Source organism: Podarcis cretensis (assembly GCF_951804945.1).
Source record: "Podarcis cretensis genome assembly, chromosome: 11".
NCBI classification, from domain to species: domain Eukaryota; kingdom Metazoa; phylum Chordata; class Lepidosauria; order Squamata; family Lacertidae; genus Podarcis; species Podarcis cretensis.
The window spans coordinates 29,048,511-29,064,509 of NC_137180.1; the positions used below are offsets into that span (position 1 = coordinate 29,048,511).

General features: G+C 41.8%; 1 protein-coding gene across 6 annotated transcripts in view; it reads left to right on the forward strand.

The window, feature by feature from the left end:
- Positions 1–15,999, forward strand: part of MCTP1 (multiple C2 and transmembrane domain containing 1) — a 187,388-nt gene that overhangs the window by 13,718 nt on the left and 157,671 nt on the right. The window contains exon 1 of one of the 6 annotated variants that reach the window (XM_079995382.1): positions 14,943–15,168. The exons of the other annotated variants lie outside the window; for them this stretch is intronic. Coding sequence (XP_079851508.1) covers positions 15,157–15,168 — 12 coding nt within the window. The 5' untranslated portion in view covers positions 14,943–15,156. Of the gene's footprint in view, positions 1–14,942; positions 15,169–15,999 lie in introns of those variants that run through there. 6 annotated transcript variants of the gene reach the window in all.

Consider the following 15,999-nt stretch of genomic DNA (forward strand, 5'->3'; position numbering starts at 1 on the left):
TGAGTGGTGTGTTAGAAGAAAGACAAATCTGTTTCTTTGGGTTGGCTTTTGTTAGAAAAATCACATGGAAAATTTTTACTCCAATATGCTAACTTACATTGATTTTTTTAAAAAACGCCACCTTCACCCCCTCCATTTTTAAGATTAATTTGGTTGCCTTGCAATGTCTTTTGCCCCATGTGGTTCTTTGCAGAAAGAAAACTGTCAGTAGTAAGTGGCTGAACTGTGGGTACGTTGTTTATTACTATGCAGGTGACAATAGATTAGAGGAACCATGATATTTTTTTGCAATGAAAACTATACCCCAGAGTGGATTTCAACCCTGTGTTTCATATAAAGAATTAATAAAAGTTAACGTTGGAAATCCTGGTCTAGGACCTGCTTAATTGGTCACAATGCCTTGGAAATTAAGTGTATTGTTAACCTTATGTGCACAGTAACATGTACAAGTAACACTAAAATCTGTGATATTTCCTTTTTAGACTATTTGCTGTAGTTGTCACTAAATTTGTACACTACCCATCCATTCAAATTCTCTAAAAGCAAGATAAAATAAACCAAAACAGCATAAAGCTCAGCAACTCCCCTAAAAATATGTATAATAAACTATATGTTTCTGAAGTATAGACTTAATCCATTAACTCTTGATGTCAACAAGATTCTCATGGTCAGTTGGAATGCTTCAAGTAGCAATTGGAGGGCTGCTGTCTGAAAGCATTATTACTCATGCTCTAATTCTTAGCACATTAACTTGGAAGTTAGCTCTGTTGATTGAAATGGAGCATGCTTCTAGGCAAGTGTGCATAAGACAACATCCTTTACTTTGCTACATCATATTATCTATGCTGCAGAGTTGGTTTCTTAAACCGTACATATACATTTAACACTTCTCTTTAGATTTTAGAAATTCCACTCTAAACACAAGATTAAAGATGAAACAGTTGTAAAAAACAGGTGGTGTTTCTGTGCATTTAATTTAGTTTGTCCTGGAAGCATAGTAGCAATGGGAAGGCACATTATGGTGGGTTTGTATGATGGAAAAGCTGAAGCTCATTAGAAGGATTATGAGAAATCAATGTTCTTTTTGCAGTTGTCTTTGGGGGGGAAATCCTTTGTACACCTTGCTTGGCATAATTATGCCCTGATAAAGGGTACAATTCTAAACAAATGGCACTAGTTGCATAATCTGTCTTCTGGAATCCACTCTTGCTGTTCTCTTGAGCATAATTTATTACTACTTTTGTTTACTCTTAATGCCTATGTGGTTACAAAAATCAATTATACTAGCTCCATCTGTGCACATACTTATAATAATTTATTATTTGTACCCCGCCCATCTGGCTGGGTTTCCCCAGCCACTCTGGGCGGCTTCCAACAGAGATGAAAAATACACTAAAATATCACATATTAAAAACTTCCCTGAACAGGGCTGCCTTCAGATGTTTTCTGAATGTCAGGTAGTTGTCCATCGCCTTGACATCCGATGGGAGGGCATTCCACAGGGCGGGCGCCACCACCGAGAAGGCCCTCTGCCTGGTTCCCTGTAGCTTTGCTTCTCGCAGGGAGGGAACCGCCAGAAGGCCCTCGGAGCTGGACCTCAGTGTCCGGGCAGACCGATGGGGGAGGAGACGCTCCTTCAGATATACTGGACCGAGGCCATTTAGGGCTTTAAAGGTCTGCACCAACACTTTGAATTGTGCTCGGAAACGTACTGGGAGCCAATGTAGGTCTTTCAAGACCGGTGTTATATGGTCTCGGCGGCTGCTCCCAGTCACCAGTCTAGCTGCCGCATTCTGGATTAGTTGTAGTTTCCGGGTCACCTTCAAAGGTAGCCCCACGTAGAGCGCATTGCAGTAGTCCAAGCGGGAGATAACCAGAGCATGTACCACTCTGGCGAGACAGTCTGCAGGCAGATAGGGTCTCAGCCTACGTACCAGATGGAGCTGGTAAACAGCTGCCCTGGATACAGATTTGACCTGTGCCTCCATGGACAGCTGTGAGTCCAAAATGACTCCCAGGCTGCGCACCTGGTCCTTCAGGGGCACAGTTACCCCATTCAGGACCAGGGAATCCTCCACACCTGCCCGCCTCCTGTCCCCCAAAAACAGTACTTCTGTCTTGTCAGGATTCAACCTCAATCTGTTAGCCGCCATCCATCCTCCAACCGCCTCCAGGCACTCACACAGGACCTTCACCGCCTTCACTGGTTCTGATTTAAAAGAGAGGTAGAGCTGGGTATCATCTGCATACTGATGAACACCCAGCCCAAACCTCCTGATGATCCCTCCCAGCGGCTGCATGTAGATGTTGAAAAGCATGGGGGAGAGGACAGAACCCTGAGGCACCCCACAAGTGAGAGCCCAGGGGTCTGAACACTCATCCCCCACCACCACTTTCTGAACACGGCCCAGGAGGAAGGAGCGGAACCACTGTATGACAGTGCCCCCAGCTCCCAGCCCCTCAAGACGGTCCAGAAGGATGTCATGGTCGATGGTATCAAACGCCGCTGAGAGATCCAGCAGAACTAGGAAACAGCTCTCACCTTTGTCCCTAGCCCGCCGGAGGTCATCAACCAGTGCGACCAAGGCAGTTTCAGTCCCATGATGAGGCCTGAATCCCGACTGGAAGGGATCCAAATGGTCCGCTTCTTCCAGGCGTGCCTGGAGTTGTTCAGCAACCACTCGCTCAATCACCTTGCCCAAGAATGGAAGGTTTGAGACTGGGCGATAATTGGCCATCGTGGCCGCATCTAGAGATGGTTTTTTAAGAAGCGGTTTAATAACCGCCTCTTTCAGCAGGTCTGGGAAGGCTCCCTCACGGAGGGAAGCATTCACCACCCCACGAAGCCCATCGCCCAGTCCTTCCCGGCTAGCTTTTATAAGCCAGGATGGGCAAGGATCCAGGAGACAGGTGGTTGACTTCACTCGTCCGAGCTTTTTTCTTGGAGAAAACCTGATAGCTGAATACATAAAATCCTTACAAAGCATTGTGTCTTGGAAGCTCTTTAGGGCACTGTCAAAACAATGGGAGTTGAACTTCAAGTAGCAAGCTTCCGAGGTCTCTAGACTCTAAAATAGAAAAAGTGAGAGATAATCTTAGGCAACAACTTTGTATACATTTGTGTTTTTCCCTTGGCTTCAGTAAACCTTCAATTTGCCGATCGAAGGTTCGAATCCCTGTGATGGGGTGAGCTCCCGTTGTTCAGTCCCTGCTCCTGCCAACCTAGCAGTTCGAAAGCATGAAGTGCAAGTAGGTAATAGGTACCGCTCCGGTGGGAAGGTAAACGACGTTTCCGTGCGCTGCTCTGGTTCACCAGAAGCAGCTTAGTCATCCTGGCCACATGACCCAGAAGCTGTACGCAGGTTCCCTCGGCAAATAAAGTGAGATGAGCGCCACAACCCCAGAGTCGTCCGTGACTGGACCTAATGGTCAGGGGTCCCTTTACCTTTACCTACAGCTATACAAATCAAATAGGTTTGGCTGCTAGTAGTCATGGAAATGGATGAGGCAGGGGCAAGAACTCTGCAGGTGCTCAATTCTTGATTTTGAACTGTGTGTGGCAAAATAGCTGAGGAACATGGCTTGGTTCATCACCTGATTTTACTCCCCAGAATTCAATAATTTGATCTACGCATTGAAAGTGAGTGGGGCAACGAATAAGAAAAAAAAAAATACATTGGTCAGGAATAGAACATATCTATGTGGTACTATTTCTGGAAGTTGCATTTGCAACCTTAGGATTGTACATCATGATCTGAAGACCCCACCTGCACGCTTCCTTCATTATAAGTCTGCATTTGAGTTGTATAGCCTGGGAGAGAAGAAGTTTGTAGCTCAGGGTGATAGGTTGTTCCACCTCCCCTGAGGTGTACCATTCCTGTAGCAGAGAATCTTTCGCTGGCAGACTTGCTTTTGAGTATTATCCTTCACTTTCTTCTTGTTATTACTCTTGGCATTAAATTATCTCCATCCAGGAAGCATAGTGGATGAATTTTGAATATCATTGTTATATGCCTATCTAATTTGAGCTCCTTACAGAAAAAGTAGCTTACATGAGCTTTTTAACATCCCTAATTGTGTGTGCACTCAGACCATTGCCTACTTAAACATTACTGTGCGTGTGTGAATGTAATGAAAACTGACTGACTTAAGGAGAGAATTGGAATCTTAGCATATGCAGAAGGGCAAATCTCTCAGATGTGTTTTGGCATTTCCCCCCCTCCTGTTGCCTCTGTTCAGTATCTTAATAATGCTAAAAGAGCCTTACTGGTTCAGAGCAAAGGTCCACCCAGTTCCACATTCTAGACTCACAGTGACTAACGAGATGTTCTGCAGGCAGGACTTCTATGGCCATGAGAAGAACAGTGTTCTCCCCATTTGTGCTCCCCAGCAACTGGTATTCAGATGCACACATCTGTTCTGCCCTGTGCTCCATTTAGAAGAAGAGCTGGATGTAAATATAATGCCACCTTCAGTATCACAAGGGGAAATCGGCCTACTTAAGGGTTATTGGCTTGCTTCTAGGGAGGAGAAAGTAGGATAATGTACACCGAGGTCTAATACTTACTGGGAACCAATCTTCTGAGTTGTGGGTGCTTAACAAATTAATCTCATGTAGTGCCTTGGAAGGAATATTCCCACCCCTCCCTAGGAGAGAAATCCTTTATTTACAGACTGTGTGTGGCAAGGATTGGAAACTGATGATTTAGCAAGGATCTCTTAAGCCCCTACCTGACCTTCCAATCCCAAAGAGTCTTTACCACCCATACTTAGTGATGCATGCCAGCCTTTCCCCCTCAGGGACTTGTGCAAAGAAATCAAAACAGTTTCCTCTCCAATGTAAATTGTTATAGAGGTTCCAGAGTTTGCTTCTTCAGCACTCTGAGATTAAGAGCATCATGCTCTACCAACTGGGCTATTAGGGGGTAGTCTTCATTTTCTGCTGCCTGTGATTTTAACACACACACACACACACACACACACACACAGAGTCTCTCTATATGTATGTATTTTTGGCCTTTCAATCTTCATTCAATTTGTCACTATTGTTAGTGTTGTCTCTTAGGACCTTAATGTAGCCCACGGCAGAAAATTACATAATACCCTTGCCATGTGCTCAAGGTTGACATGCTATGATCAACGCATTCAGTGGAATGAGACAGAAGATTTCTGAGTTGGCAGTGTGGATTGCACCACCAGAGTGAGGCTGAGTTATGCATTCCTTCAAATGTGGATCCTGTGGCCTTCACAATGCTGCCACTCTTGTAATCCCTGACGATTGGTCATGCAGACTGGAGCTTATAGGACATGGGAGTCCATCAACTTCTGCAGGGTTGTAGGTTTCGCATTCCTGATGTAGAATATTAGCATTGCCAATAGATGTTTTTGTGCCATATAGAAGGCAGAAAGGTTGTTTTTATATGGGGTGCATGTTTAAACTTTTGTGTATTTTGATACTTGTATGAACTTTAATTTGTAGTAAGTGGTTGTATACTAGCTCTGTGTTTATTGTGGTAGTTGACTATTTGTATGGAATTTCTTCTTTGTACAGGAGAATTTAAGAGTATAAACCTTCACCAGCACTTGGAAGGGATGCAATTTAATCATTCACCTCAGAATTTCACCTCACCATATTGCTGCATGTGTTGACATGACCTAAGATATTAGATAACACAAAGGAGGTAATCAGTTGCATGGAAAAGGAGAGTTAAGTAGCATATTTCGTATGGCAGTCAAGGGAACCGCTAGGAGGTAGAGCTCCAGTAACAGGAGACAATAAGCTGAAAGATCTTGAATCTGAGCATGTTGCACATCAAATTTTCACTTTTGCACATGCATATTTTTGTCAAACTAAGAATTTGCCAAGAGGTTGTTTTTTAAAAAAAGTAAAAGCCCACCCAACATGATTAACCTACCATAGGAAATTCAGTCTTAATGAAACACTTGGAGAGTGAATTCTGAAACAAATTGTGAACATGATGGTATTTTTCAGGATGTTCTTCAGGGATCCTTGTCAGTGTGGTGAAATGTTGCATACAAAATGTTACAGCTATAAATAGATTTTCTCACGAACACTCATTTCATGGCAAGTAGATGTGCCTTTCTAGCTGATTTAAAATCAGCACGTAGTTCTGAAACTGACAGCCTGCCAATCAGCGGATACAGTGCAGTCCTCTACTCAGAAGTCCCATTAAGTTCAGTGTAGTTTACTTCCAGATATAGGACTGCAGTACGAAACTTGCTGTGTTCTGTACATGACTAATGTGTTTGACTAATATATATATATCACATTCTTTCCAGGAATATTCTCTTACATGGCAGAAACAAAGGTTGGTGGGGAGGGGCAGTTAAGCTAAATGGCGTAGGATTTAGTTGGGGAAAACGGTGGGGAAGTAAACAGCTTCCCCCAACACTACTTCTCTAGTCAGATTCGGTGCCCCCTGTGACTAATTTTGCGGGGTTTGTTTTTGGAGGCTTAAATGAGAGATCTTTCTTGCTTCAGTGTGACTCTATCTCTATTTTGTGGGAAGCCTGCAAGCAGGACATAAGCACAACGGCACTCTGCCCACCTTCGATTACTGCCTCTTGACAGTGAATGTAGAGCATAGCCATTTGTTGCCCAGGCTCTCTTCTAAGATACTAAAAGTCAGGTGTGGGAGCCGGTGTGGTGTAGTGGTTAAGAGCGGTAGACTCGTAATCTGGTGAACCGGGTTCGATTCCCTGCTCCTCCACATGCAGATGCTGGGTGACCTTGAGCTAGTCACACTTCTCTGAAGTTTCTCAGCCCCACTCAACTCATGGAGTGTTTGTTGTGGGGGAGGAAAGGAAAGAATGTTAGCCGCTTTGAAACTCCTTCGGGTAGTGATAAAGCGGGATATCAAATCCAAACTCTTCTCTTCTTCTTCTTCACTTTATGGGGCTGATCTGGCCTGTTAAGGCTTTCCAAGTGGCCCTCCAACCCTGATCCATTGTGTTGGTATCATTGCCTTTGGCAGCAATGCTCTTCCCATGTCACCTTTGAAACTAATGATTGCTCTTTTCCTGGGTTCTCACTGGAGAGAAGAAGCATAGAAGAATGGAAACAAGGGGAAACAAGTAATTTTTATGTTGGGTGGGGGGAGTAGTTGTGCCCATTTTTGTTTCGTCCATGTCCACCACTGACCTGCAGCCTCATATGGTCAACCAAGAAACAATGCGGCCCCTGGGATGAAAAGGTTCCCCAGCCCTTGTTATATAAGCTGTAAAGAGCTCAGACCTGGATTTCCATTTTTCTTTTCCAACTGATGTTTGACAATCTGTGGCTGCCGAGGATGTTCAAGCCTCGCTGGAATGTTTTTGGATGGACTTTCTCCTTAGATGCTGAAACATATATTTTTTTTTTTTTACGTTTGCATACATGGTTCCCCTGATCATGCTGATATCTTCCTCTTGTTTCACAATGACCCTGTATTTTTGGCTCTGTTCCTATTGGCACTCAATCACTTGTTTTGGTTATTAGAGAGAGTGATAGCTGCAGTTCTGAACAGATTGCTTTAACTAATTATGTGATGCTACATTATAAAAAGTCCTGTCTACAGGTTCCTTTTTATTCTGTCCATACCATTATTTTATAAAGTGATCCAATTATAGTGCCACATTGGAAACGTAATATTCAATTTGGTTCTTCGTGATAATATGCTTGGCGGGGGGAGGGGGGGGGATAAGATAAAAAAAATCCCTGTGCCAAATGTTTGTTCTTAAAATATATTTCTTTCTTGGCTGCATTTTGCTTTAGGGCATTTATTCATTTAAAATGTTTCCTTTGCTTAAATTTTACAGGAAATCAATTAATAAATAGCTTTCATTTTACTTATGAAAGACCTGTCTAACTGCATCTGTCTGAAGCAGGGTTATTAACTGTAATGACACAGGACAAAAGAACAATGAGTAGCAATAACCAGAGCAGTGATTTTTGTAACTTTCGTATTGGATTTCATCTAGAAGGTGCCTGCTTCATTTTGCAGGATATAAATTTGTGAAATTGCTAAAGCATCATACTAAGTCTGAGGTACCCATTTCCCTCTGAAATCAATAGGACTTGTTGGGGGGGGGGGGAATGATACAAGAGAACAGGGGAGCAAAATGTATTGCTCCACTTGCTCCTGTGCTGCAGAAGAGCGATCTGACATGCTTTCACAAGGATTCTGTGGTAGACTACGGTTACCCTTTGACCACACTCTGGCTAATATTTGTATAATCCACTGTGCTGTCATTGTGGTTTCTTTAGAAAATCTTCTGGATGCAGATTCTTGATTCTCCTTGAGGCATTTCTCAGATATTGCAAGTGAATCTGTGGTATATGGAAATGGGAGCCATGAACAACTGCCTAGGTGTAATTCCTTGCAGTGGAGAGAGAGCTTGTGAACTTAAAGCACACAACTGCTTTCCATCATTCAGGTTGGGCTAGAATGATCCTCGGGGAGCCTTCCAGCTCTACGATTCTATGATTCCAGTTGTGCTTTATGCTTCTAGCCCAGTGTGAGCCACAAAAGTGGTGTGTCTGATGCAAATAGAAAGCTGTTGATGGGGGAGGGGGAATACACTGGGGTGGCCTGATCTTTTTCCTACCTTAAATTTATTCTGCCTTCCCAGCTTTCATTGTGGCATTTGGTTGAATCTAGAGCATAAAACCAATTTACTTGGGCTCCTAGCACACATTGTTTCCCATAATCATCAGTCCTTTGTAAGGTGCAAAGAGAAGCTAATCTTTTTACTTTCAATATTGTTTCTCCTTTGGGACCATTTTTATTGGATTTTATTTTCAGTATATTGCAAGCTTTCATCCTCTTTGATGGTAGGTCAGTGATGATGTATAATTTTATGTGAAAAGTTCAGTGTATTTGGTTCCTTTTAGAAAGAATTTCTTTTTCTTCCTTTTTTTGCTGAGAGCTGCTGTGGCTTCAGGGGTGGAGAAGGAAGTCCATATAAGAACCCTGCAGTATTCTCCTGTCTAAAGGGTAACACACATTATATTCAGCTTACATTGTGCATATCTGAATTTCACTGTAGATAATCAGGACCGAGGAAACTTGGGTCTTAATTTCCTCTTACTAGTGAGCCTCGAGAGGGACATGGTTGGCGCTGTGGTCTAAAACACTGAGCCCTTGGGCTTGCTGATCAGAAGGTTGGTGGTTTGAATCCCTGCAACAGGGTGAGCTCCTGTTGTTTGGTCCCAGCTCCTGCCAACCTAGCATTTTGAAAGCACGTCAAAGTGCAAGTAGATAAATAGGTACCGCTCCGGCGGGAAGGTAAATGGCATTTCCGTGTGCTGCTCTGGTTCGCCAGAAGCGGCTTAGTCATGCTGGCCACATGACCCGGAAGCTGTCTGCGGACAAAGACAAAGCCTATAGAGCGAGATGAACATGCAACCCTCGAGTCGTCCGTGACTAGACCTAACGATCAGGGGTACCTTTACCTAGTGAGCCCTGAAATGTCAATAATAGACACATAGCTTCCTCTCTCCCTGACTTCTTGGAAAATCGGAGGAGGATGTGTAGAAGTCTGCCCCAGGAGTGGGTTGGGGAAGAACTTTCTCTCACATTGCTTTCAGTAGTTGGGTTCAGGGAATGAGGTGAGCTGCTGCCTGTAAAACACCAGAATAATGAACTGTGAAGGTGACTTCATTCATCTTTTGGAATTTAGAAAGAAAAAGCAGTGCCTGCTTTCTAGGCAGTTGCTGTTGTGGTTTCTGTTTTGAAGCTGCATCCCTTGCTGTGGAGTTGTCAACCCTGGTGTTCGTTGGACATTGAGGTGGCTCTGTAATGACAGTTGCTCTGAAGATCTTCAGACTTTTATTATGCTTCGTGGATTTACAGTGTAACCCTATGTATGTTACATTGAAGAATGGAACTTACTCTCAAATAAATGTTCATGTGTTTGCAGCCTTAGATTTCTTTTCAAAATAGTAAGTGTCAATATTTAAGATAGAAATTCTTTAGCGAAACTCTAACTGTTGGATTAGCAGCCTCATATAACCAACATGCTTACAGCTAATGCAAGAAGGGGTTAAGACCATAGAGTAAGCTGTGCTGCCAGGACATTCTACCTCACCTTGAGAAGGATGGTTATCAAGCCTTTGTTCTTCTCGTTCCACCATGTGAACTCTACCAATAAGGAGGTCTTAAGATGGTCACTCCAAACTAAGATCCCATGGCTTAAGCAAGCTATCCTTGTGTTTCTATACAAATAATTTTGAAACATTTATCACTTTTGGAACATGTGTTTTACTGACTATGTGTTCTTAACTGCTGTATGGAAAAGCACATAAATCTGACCTTGGTTTGTAAGTAAACCAAATTTAACTTACCAATGTATGGTCTCTTTCTATGTTAAGGGAAGAGGGGAACTTTGGAAGCAACTTAGAGGGGGATATTTTAAAGGTTAAACAGCCTATATTTTTGCATTTGACTTTGCTGCATGTTTGTGATTTTAAATCTCTGCTTGGGTTCTCTCACAAAAGAGCACTTGTCCCAAACCTGAATCTTGCCATCCATATAATTCACCTATTTATACTTGGTTTTTATCTTTAACCAAGCAAACACCAGCACTAACTAAGACAGTACAAGCCTTAGCCTTCTTTGCGGTGCCCCATGCTGGGGGGATGTAACAAACAAGTCAGAGGCTCAAGTTGTTATCCAGTCCAGCCACTCCTGGGTGTCAGGATGAGATCCTCATAGTATATGCAGTAAATATATTGTCCATGTTTTCTGACACTTGGTTTATAATTACTTGATTATAAAAACACAGGTTTTTCACACTGCAGATAACCTTATTTTAGGAGTGGTCTCTTTTTGGTACTGCCATCCTTCTGAACACTGACTTCTAACTGCAATATAGGTATTTGCCTCCCCAAGGAAATTAGTCTAGCCAGATGCTACTGCAGATACTCTCTCTCCCTGCCCCCATCCTGTGTATCAGTGAGTTGCACTTGAGATCTTATCTTCTGCTTGTTTAGCAATTTCCACTTTAGCAATTTCCACTTCAAGCTCCTTATCCATTTTCTTGGATTGAGACCAGCAAGGAAAGCATATGGTATTATTTTCAACAGGAAAAAAAAAAAACCCCAGCCACTTTCCATATATAGATCAAAAGAAATACTGCATGCCTTTTTAACTGAATTACATATGAGAGAGTTAGTTACAGTTATGGCTTTGCCGCTCACATTTGCAGCAGTAGAATTACTGGGCGATTGTACCTTTGACAGTGTAAGATGTTCATGTACAGGTAGATCTATAATAATTACTTTGGCTGCTGAGTGCAGCAAGATGTACTGAATTCCTGGACTAGTGATTCATGGTAATTTGTTTGGTGCTTTTTGGAAAGAAACTCAGGTGCAATCATTTAGAAGACAAGCCAAGAAAAGTAAATATATACATATAGATATATACATGTGTGCTAATTTATCTCTGCTTTCTTCTTCAGTGATTCCATTTTATGGGGTTGTGACGGAGCATTCTTAAAGCACATACCATTCTTTAGCAGATGCTGCATATCTTGCTGATTTAATCTGCACTGGATTTGTTTTAAATGAAGAGTGGCATATAAACTATCAAAAATGTGTTGAGGGGGAAAGCCTTGGCTTGGGGAAGCTTTTGGGACTGACATGTATTCTGAAAATGGTGTGTTGGTACTATTGACAAGATGTTCAGAAGCCAACCTTCTGCTTTCTTAAAAATAAAAATTTTAAGCTGCTTAGAGACATAGGTACACAAGGGCTATCCATTCTTTCCCCATAAAATTGTGCTTGATACTTGAAGAGGGCGTATGCTGGTACTGATGCATTACAAGTAATACCTAGTTTGCTTTTAGTTAGCCAATCCCTCTCTTAAAACTGGTTTATCAGTCACTTGGCTGACTCATTTTTGTACAGGGTATTTTACTGCTTATATAGAGCCACTATTCAAAAAGGCCTTCAACAACATTACATGTCTGGATTTCAGAGGCTTTCTAAATCAGAAATACACAGTCAGCAGTTTATTAATAGGTTTGCTATGTGTCAAGAACAATGTTCATTGAGAATACAAATGTCAGTGGTACCAGCAACCTGTGGTCTATTTTTATTTGTAGGTGAAATGTTAGCAGCAAGTGAGTTAACTCTGCAGTAGCTGGTCCAGTGAAAAGCATATGTAAAGTCGCTGATTTTTTTCAGTGTTGAAGAGACCAGAGGGTCAGCAGGAGTTGGTTTAGGCTGCTCAGCCTCCCTCTTGCTCAACCTCCCCACATAACAGCTGACTTGCGGGTAGCGCAGCTGCCACAGCCGCTTTCCTGTATGTCCTCCAGCCTGCAGTTGGCCCCGGAGCTTCAGCTCTGGATATCTTGGTCTGCATTGGAGAGAGAGCAGGGGAGATAGCTGAAGAGCAGGTAAAACCAGGTGTTTAGAGACTATTCACAACTTACACAAATTTCGCTTGTGCACACGGGGCCTGGAATGTAACCCCCACGTAACTGGGGAGTCACCTGTATTGATAGGATTTGCCTTAGGGAACCATAATATTATCAGACAAGCTCTTGAGTGTCTGTGTCGCTACTATATTAACCTTCTCTGCTTTATTCTAGCCTTCATTTAGGGATAGAAATTGCCTCTTTGAAGAACTAAGAAACTGCTGATTGTAGATAAAATCTCTCAATCCTTGCTCCTACATATGTGCTATACACACATGTTCTGCAGGCCATGGGATCAGTGTTCATGTATAGGAAAGGGTTCAGTGCATTTGGAGGTTATCTCCCCTTATAAGAACACTGCTATTGCTAATTCCAAACAAGCAGTGCAATTTAAAAGGAAAAAGAAAACTTGGAGTGAACTTGCTTGGGGTGTGTGAGAAGACCTTGGGTGAGAAGGGGTCAGAAATAAAATAAAATTCTGCCACAAAGCACAAGATCTGAAAGATTTTCTTTAAATGAAACAGGCAGGCTAAAGACTGTCTCCCACTTTATTACAGGTTTGCTCAGTTGGAACAGATTTACAGGGGACCCAATGATTCTTCACAGTACAACTCTTAATAGTGCTCTGCATCGAATTCTACGCAGGAGACCCTGGGGCTTTTTTTACTTTGAAATTTGTCTTCACAGCTGAATAAATAGCTATAGAGGTGGCAATTGTATTGTACCAGCCCAGCACTGCAGGGTGTGATTTCTTGTGAAAGAGAGCAAATGCAGTTAGTATAACTGCAATGTTTCAGTATTTATGTGTGTCTGTATTTGCAAGGAATATATTTTGGGAATAGAATTTCAATTGGGGGGGGGGGAATACAAAGGGAAGCTAACAGTTGGCCCTTAACCAAACTAAATCCCAAGGTGCCCTCTGTAGTTGACTAGCCATATGGCAGTTTGCTTTCGCAACTGCAGAAGCTGTCAAGCAGCCTGCACATAACGTACACATGGAATTGCAGTGAAGATGACAAATGAGGGACTTGTTCCCGTCATGTTTGTGCCTTTGCCATAGGAAAGTTTAAAAGAAATAAAAGTGCTATCTTCTCACGTTTAGTCTCCTAAAATACAAAGTCTGCTGAATAAATTCTGTTTCCAGTGCTGGAGCTTAAGGCAGTGCAAAAATACACTTTATGGACCTTTCAATGCCACATTAGATCCCTGGATATAGAGAGAGCATAAGGAATACAATGAGTAGGGGAAACACAGTGGTGTGTTCTAAGTTACTGTGTGTCTGGTGCTGTTTTGTTTTGAATATGAATTATGCAATTGAAGTAAACAGCCTCTCCTGCCCCTCCACCTCTTCTGCCACAAATCTTTCCTGCATTTTTGTGTTAGTGTGCAGCTAGCTACGCTTCTAGGGATGCTGTGTCAGAAGGGAAATAGGGGAGACTTGAGGAGCTTCCAGATGGCCCAATCTGCCAGTTATATTGACTCATGTTTCAGTTTTCAAGTGAGGAGGGGGGAGCAGAGTGTACGGAAGCACATCACCCTCCCCTTCTTCTACTGAGCTAATTAGAGGTTTATAACAAGTGCCCAGATTAAGGCAGGGAAAATAGGGGGAACTTATCAAAAGGAGCTTCCCTGAGTAGAGCTTCACCACTTCCTTCTTTCCCAAACTCATGGAGAGCTGTAAATGGGATAAAGGAGATGGGGTTTGGCATCTTTTCCTTGACCCCCTCGTATGTTTACATGTAATTAAATGAATACCTAAACAGAGCTCTGCAAAGGCTCTTGTCAGTTTCAAGTCAGATATTTAGTTGGGACAAGGGACAGGGCCTTCTCCATGGCCACACCCAAACTTTGCAACTTCATGTCTAAGGAGGTTCCTCTTACCATCTCCTTGTTGGCCTTTCACCACAGTCTCAAGACTTTCACATTTAATACTTTATCGGTCCTTAGAGACTACTATAATTATGCAGTCTTTTTAGGACTTTCATTTTCGTTTTTCACTCCAGCTTATTATTATTATTAGTTAAACTTCTGTCTTTTATCTGTCTTTCCCAGTATATTGCTGCTTTCAGCTCTCAACACATTGCAGCCATTGTGAAATAAAGCATCGTTCCTCCTGACCTCCATATCTCTTTTGATTGTTCTATTTATATTGCCCATATCGCGGTTCTGACTACAGAAGGAAGCATCAAAATTATGAATTTAAAGTGTTTCCCCCTCCTATCGGTATATGAATTTAAATTTCCTAGTCCGGGGATTCTCTGTTTTCAGCGGCTGTAATAAATAAATAAGAAAGTTGCTCAATGGGAGCAATTGGACTGTAATCTAAAAAGAAGTTTTGTGCATTTGCAAAGTAAGAACTCTGTGCACAGTTGGTTTGGACTGTTTCTGCTGTAGCAGTTCCTGTTGCTGAAAAGACAAAACCACATTGTGAAAATTACTGTGGCAGAGGAAGCTGCATTCACATGCCTTCACTTCTCCTTTTTTACGTATGCATATTGCTATTGTTGTGTTTCACATCTGTAATCTTGTTCCTTCTGTGATCATCTTTTCTGCAGTATCTTATTGTTCCCGTTAAGATATTTGAATGTGACTGTTGCATTCTAAAGGCATTGACACTAATCTTTCCAAACACTGATGCTGGAACTTTGCCCTCGACTTTTAGCCTTTGCTATTTCCATTCTGTTCTCAGTGTTTATTTACTGCTGAAGTCCTAGATGCTGTGTGGAAGTGTAGAACATGCATGCTCTGGTAAGTGGGTCATCCTTTCTTAGTAGTTGCACTAAGCTTTAATAATTCACACTCTTAATGGCATTTGCTCCTCTCTCTAATAACATTAAGTGGATTACTGAAAGTGTGTGTTAAGCGTCAACACAAACGTTAACTGGAAGAGTATGTATGAATTAGAATAAAAATGAATATGATTTTTGTGGGGTATTCAACTATAAAAGAAACCATGGCAGCAGTGCTGCTTGTTTTGATAGCTCTCCTCTAAAATAACATCTTATATTAATGTAGGCAATGACAGTAACCAACCTAACAATATCTAAGTGTGAGAAATTTGTTATCTGTCAACACTGGTGCATACTGACTTCCTGAAATATTTGTGAATCAAAACACCATTATCGTTCAGATTTCATACTTCTTCAATTTTTGTTATACTATTCTTTGCTAAAAAATGTGGGAAAATGCACAATATATATTTTAGGTCAAGATGTTTTTTAAATGATTATAATGAGAGAAAATATGTGTTTTATTATAAAATGCTATTTAAAATGGCTTAAATAATGTTTCTGTTAAAAAAACCCTCAGATTTAATTTAGAGACAGGAACAAGGCAACCAAATTATAAATGAAACTTACAAATGAACATGCAAAATTGATATAGACGGGAAATAGTCTGATCCGTTCACTCCTAGTGAAATGCTTGGGACCTCCTTTCAATGCTGGGTGTCCAGGTCTTGGTTCTGTCCTGTTAAGCTCTTTACTTTCCAAAACTCTGGCAATTTTCAACAGAAAAAAGCCTCAGTGTTTTTCACTCAAATATTGAGTGCGGCTATGTTTCTGAACTTTTGTAGTGAAC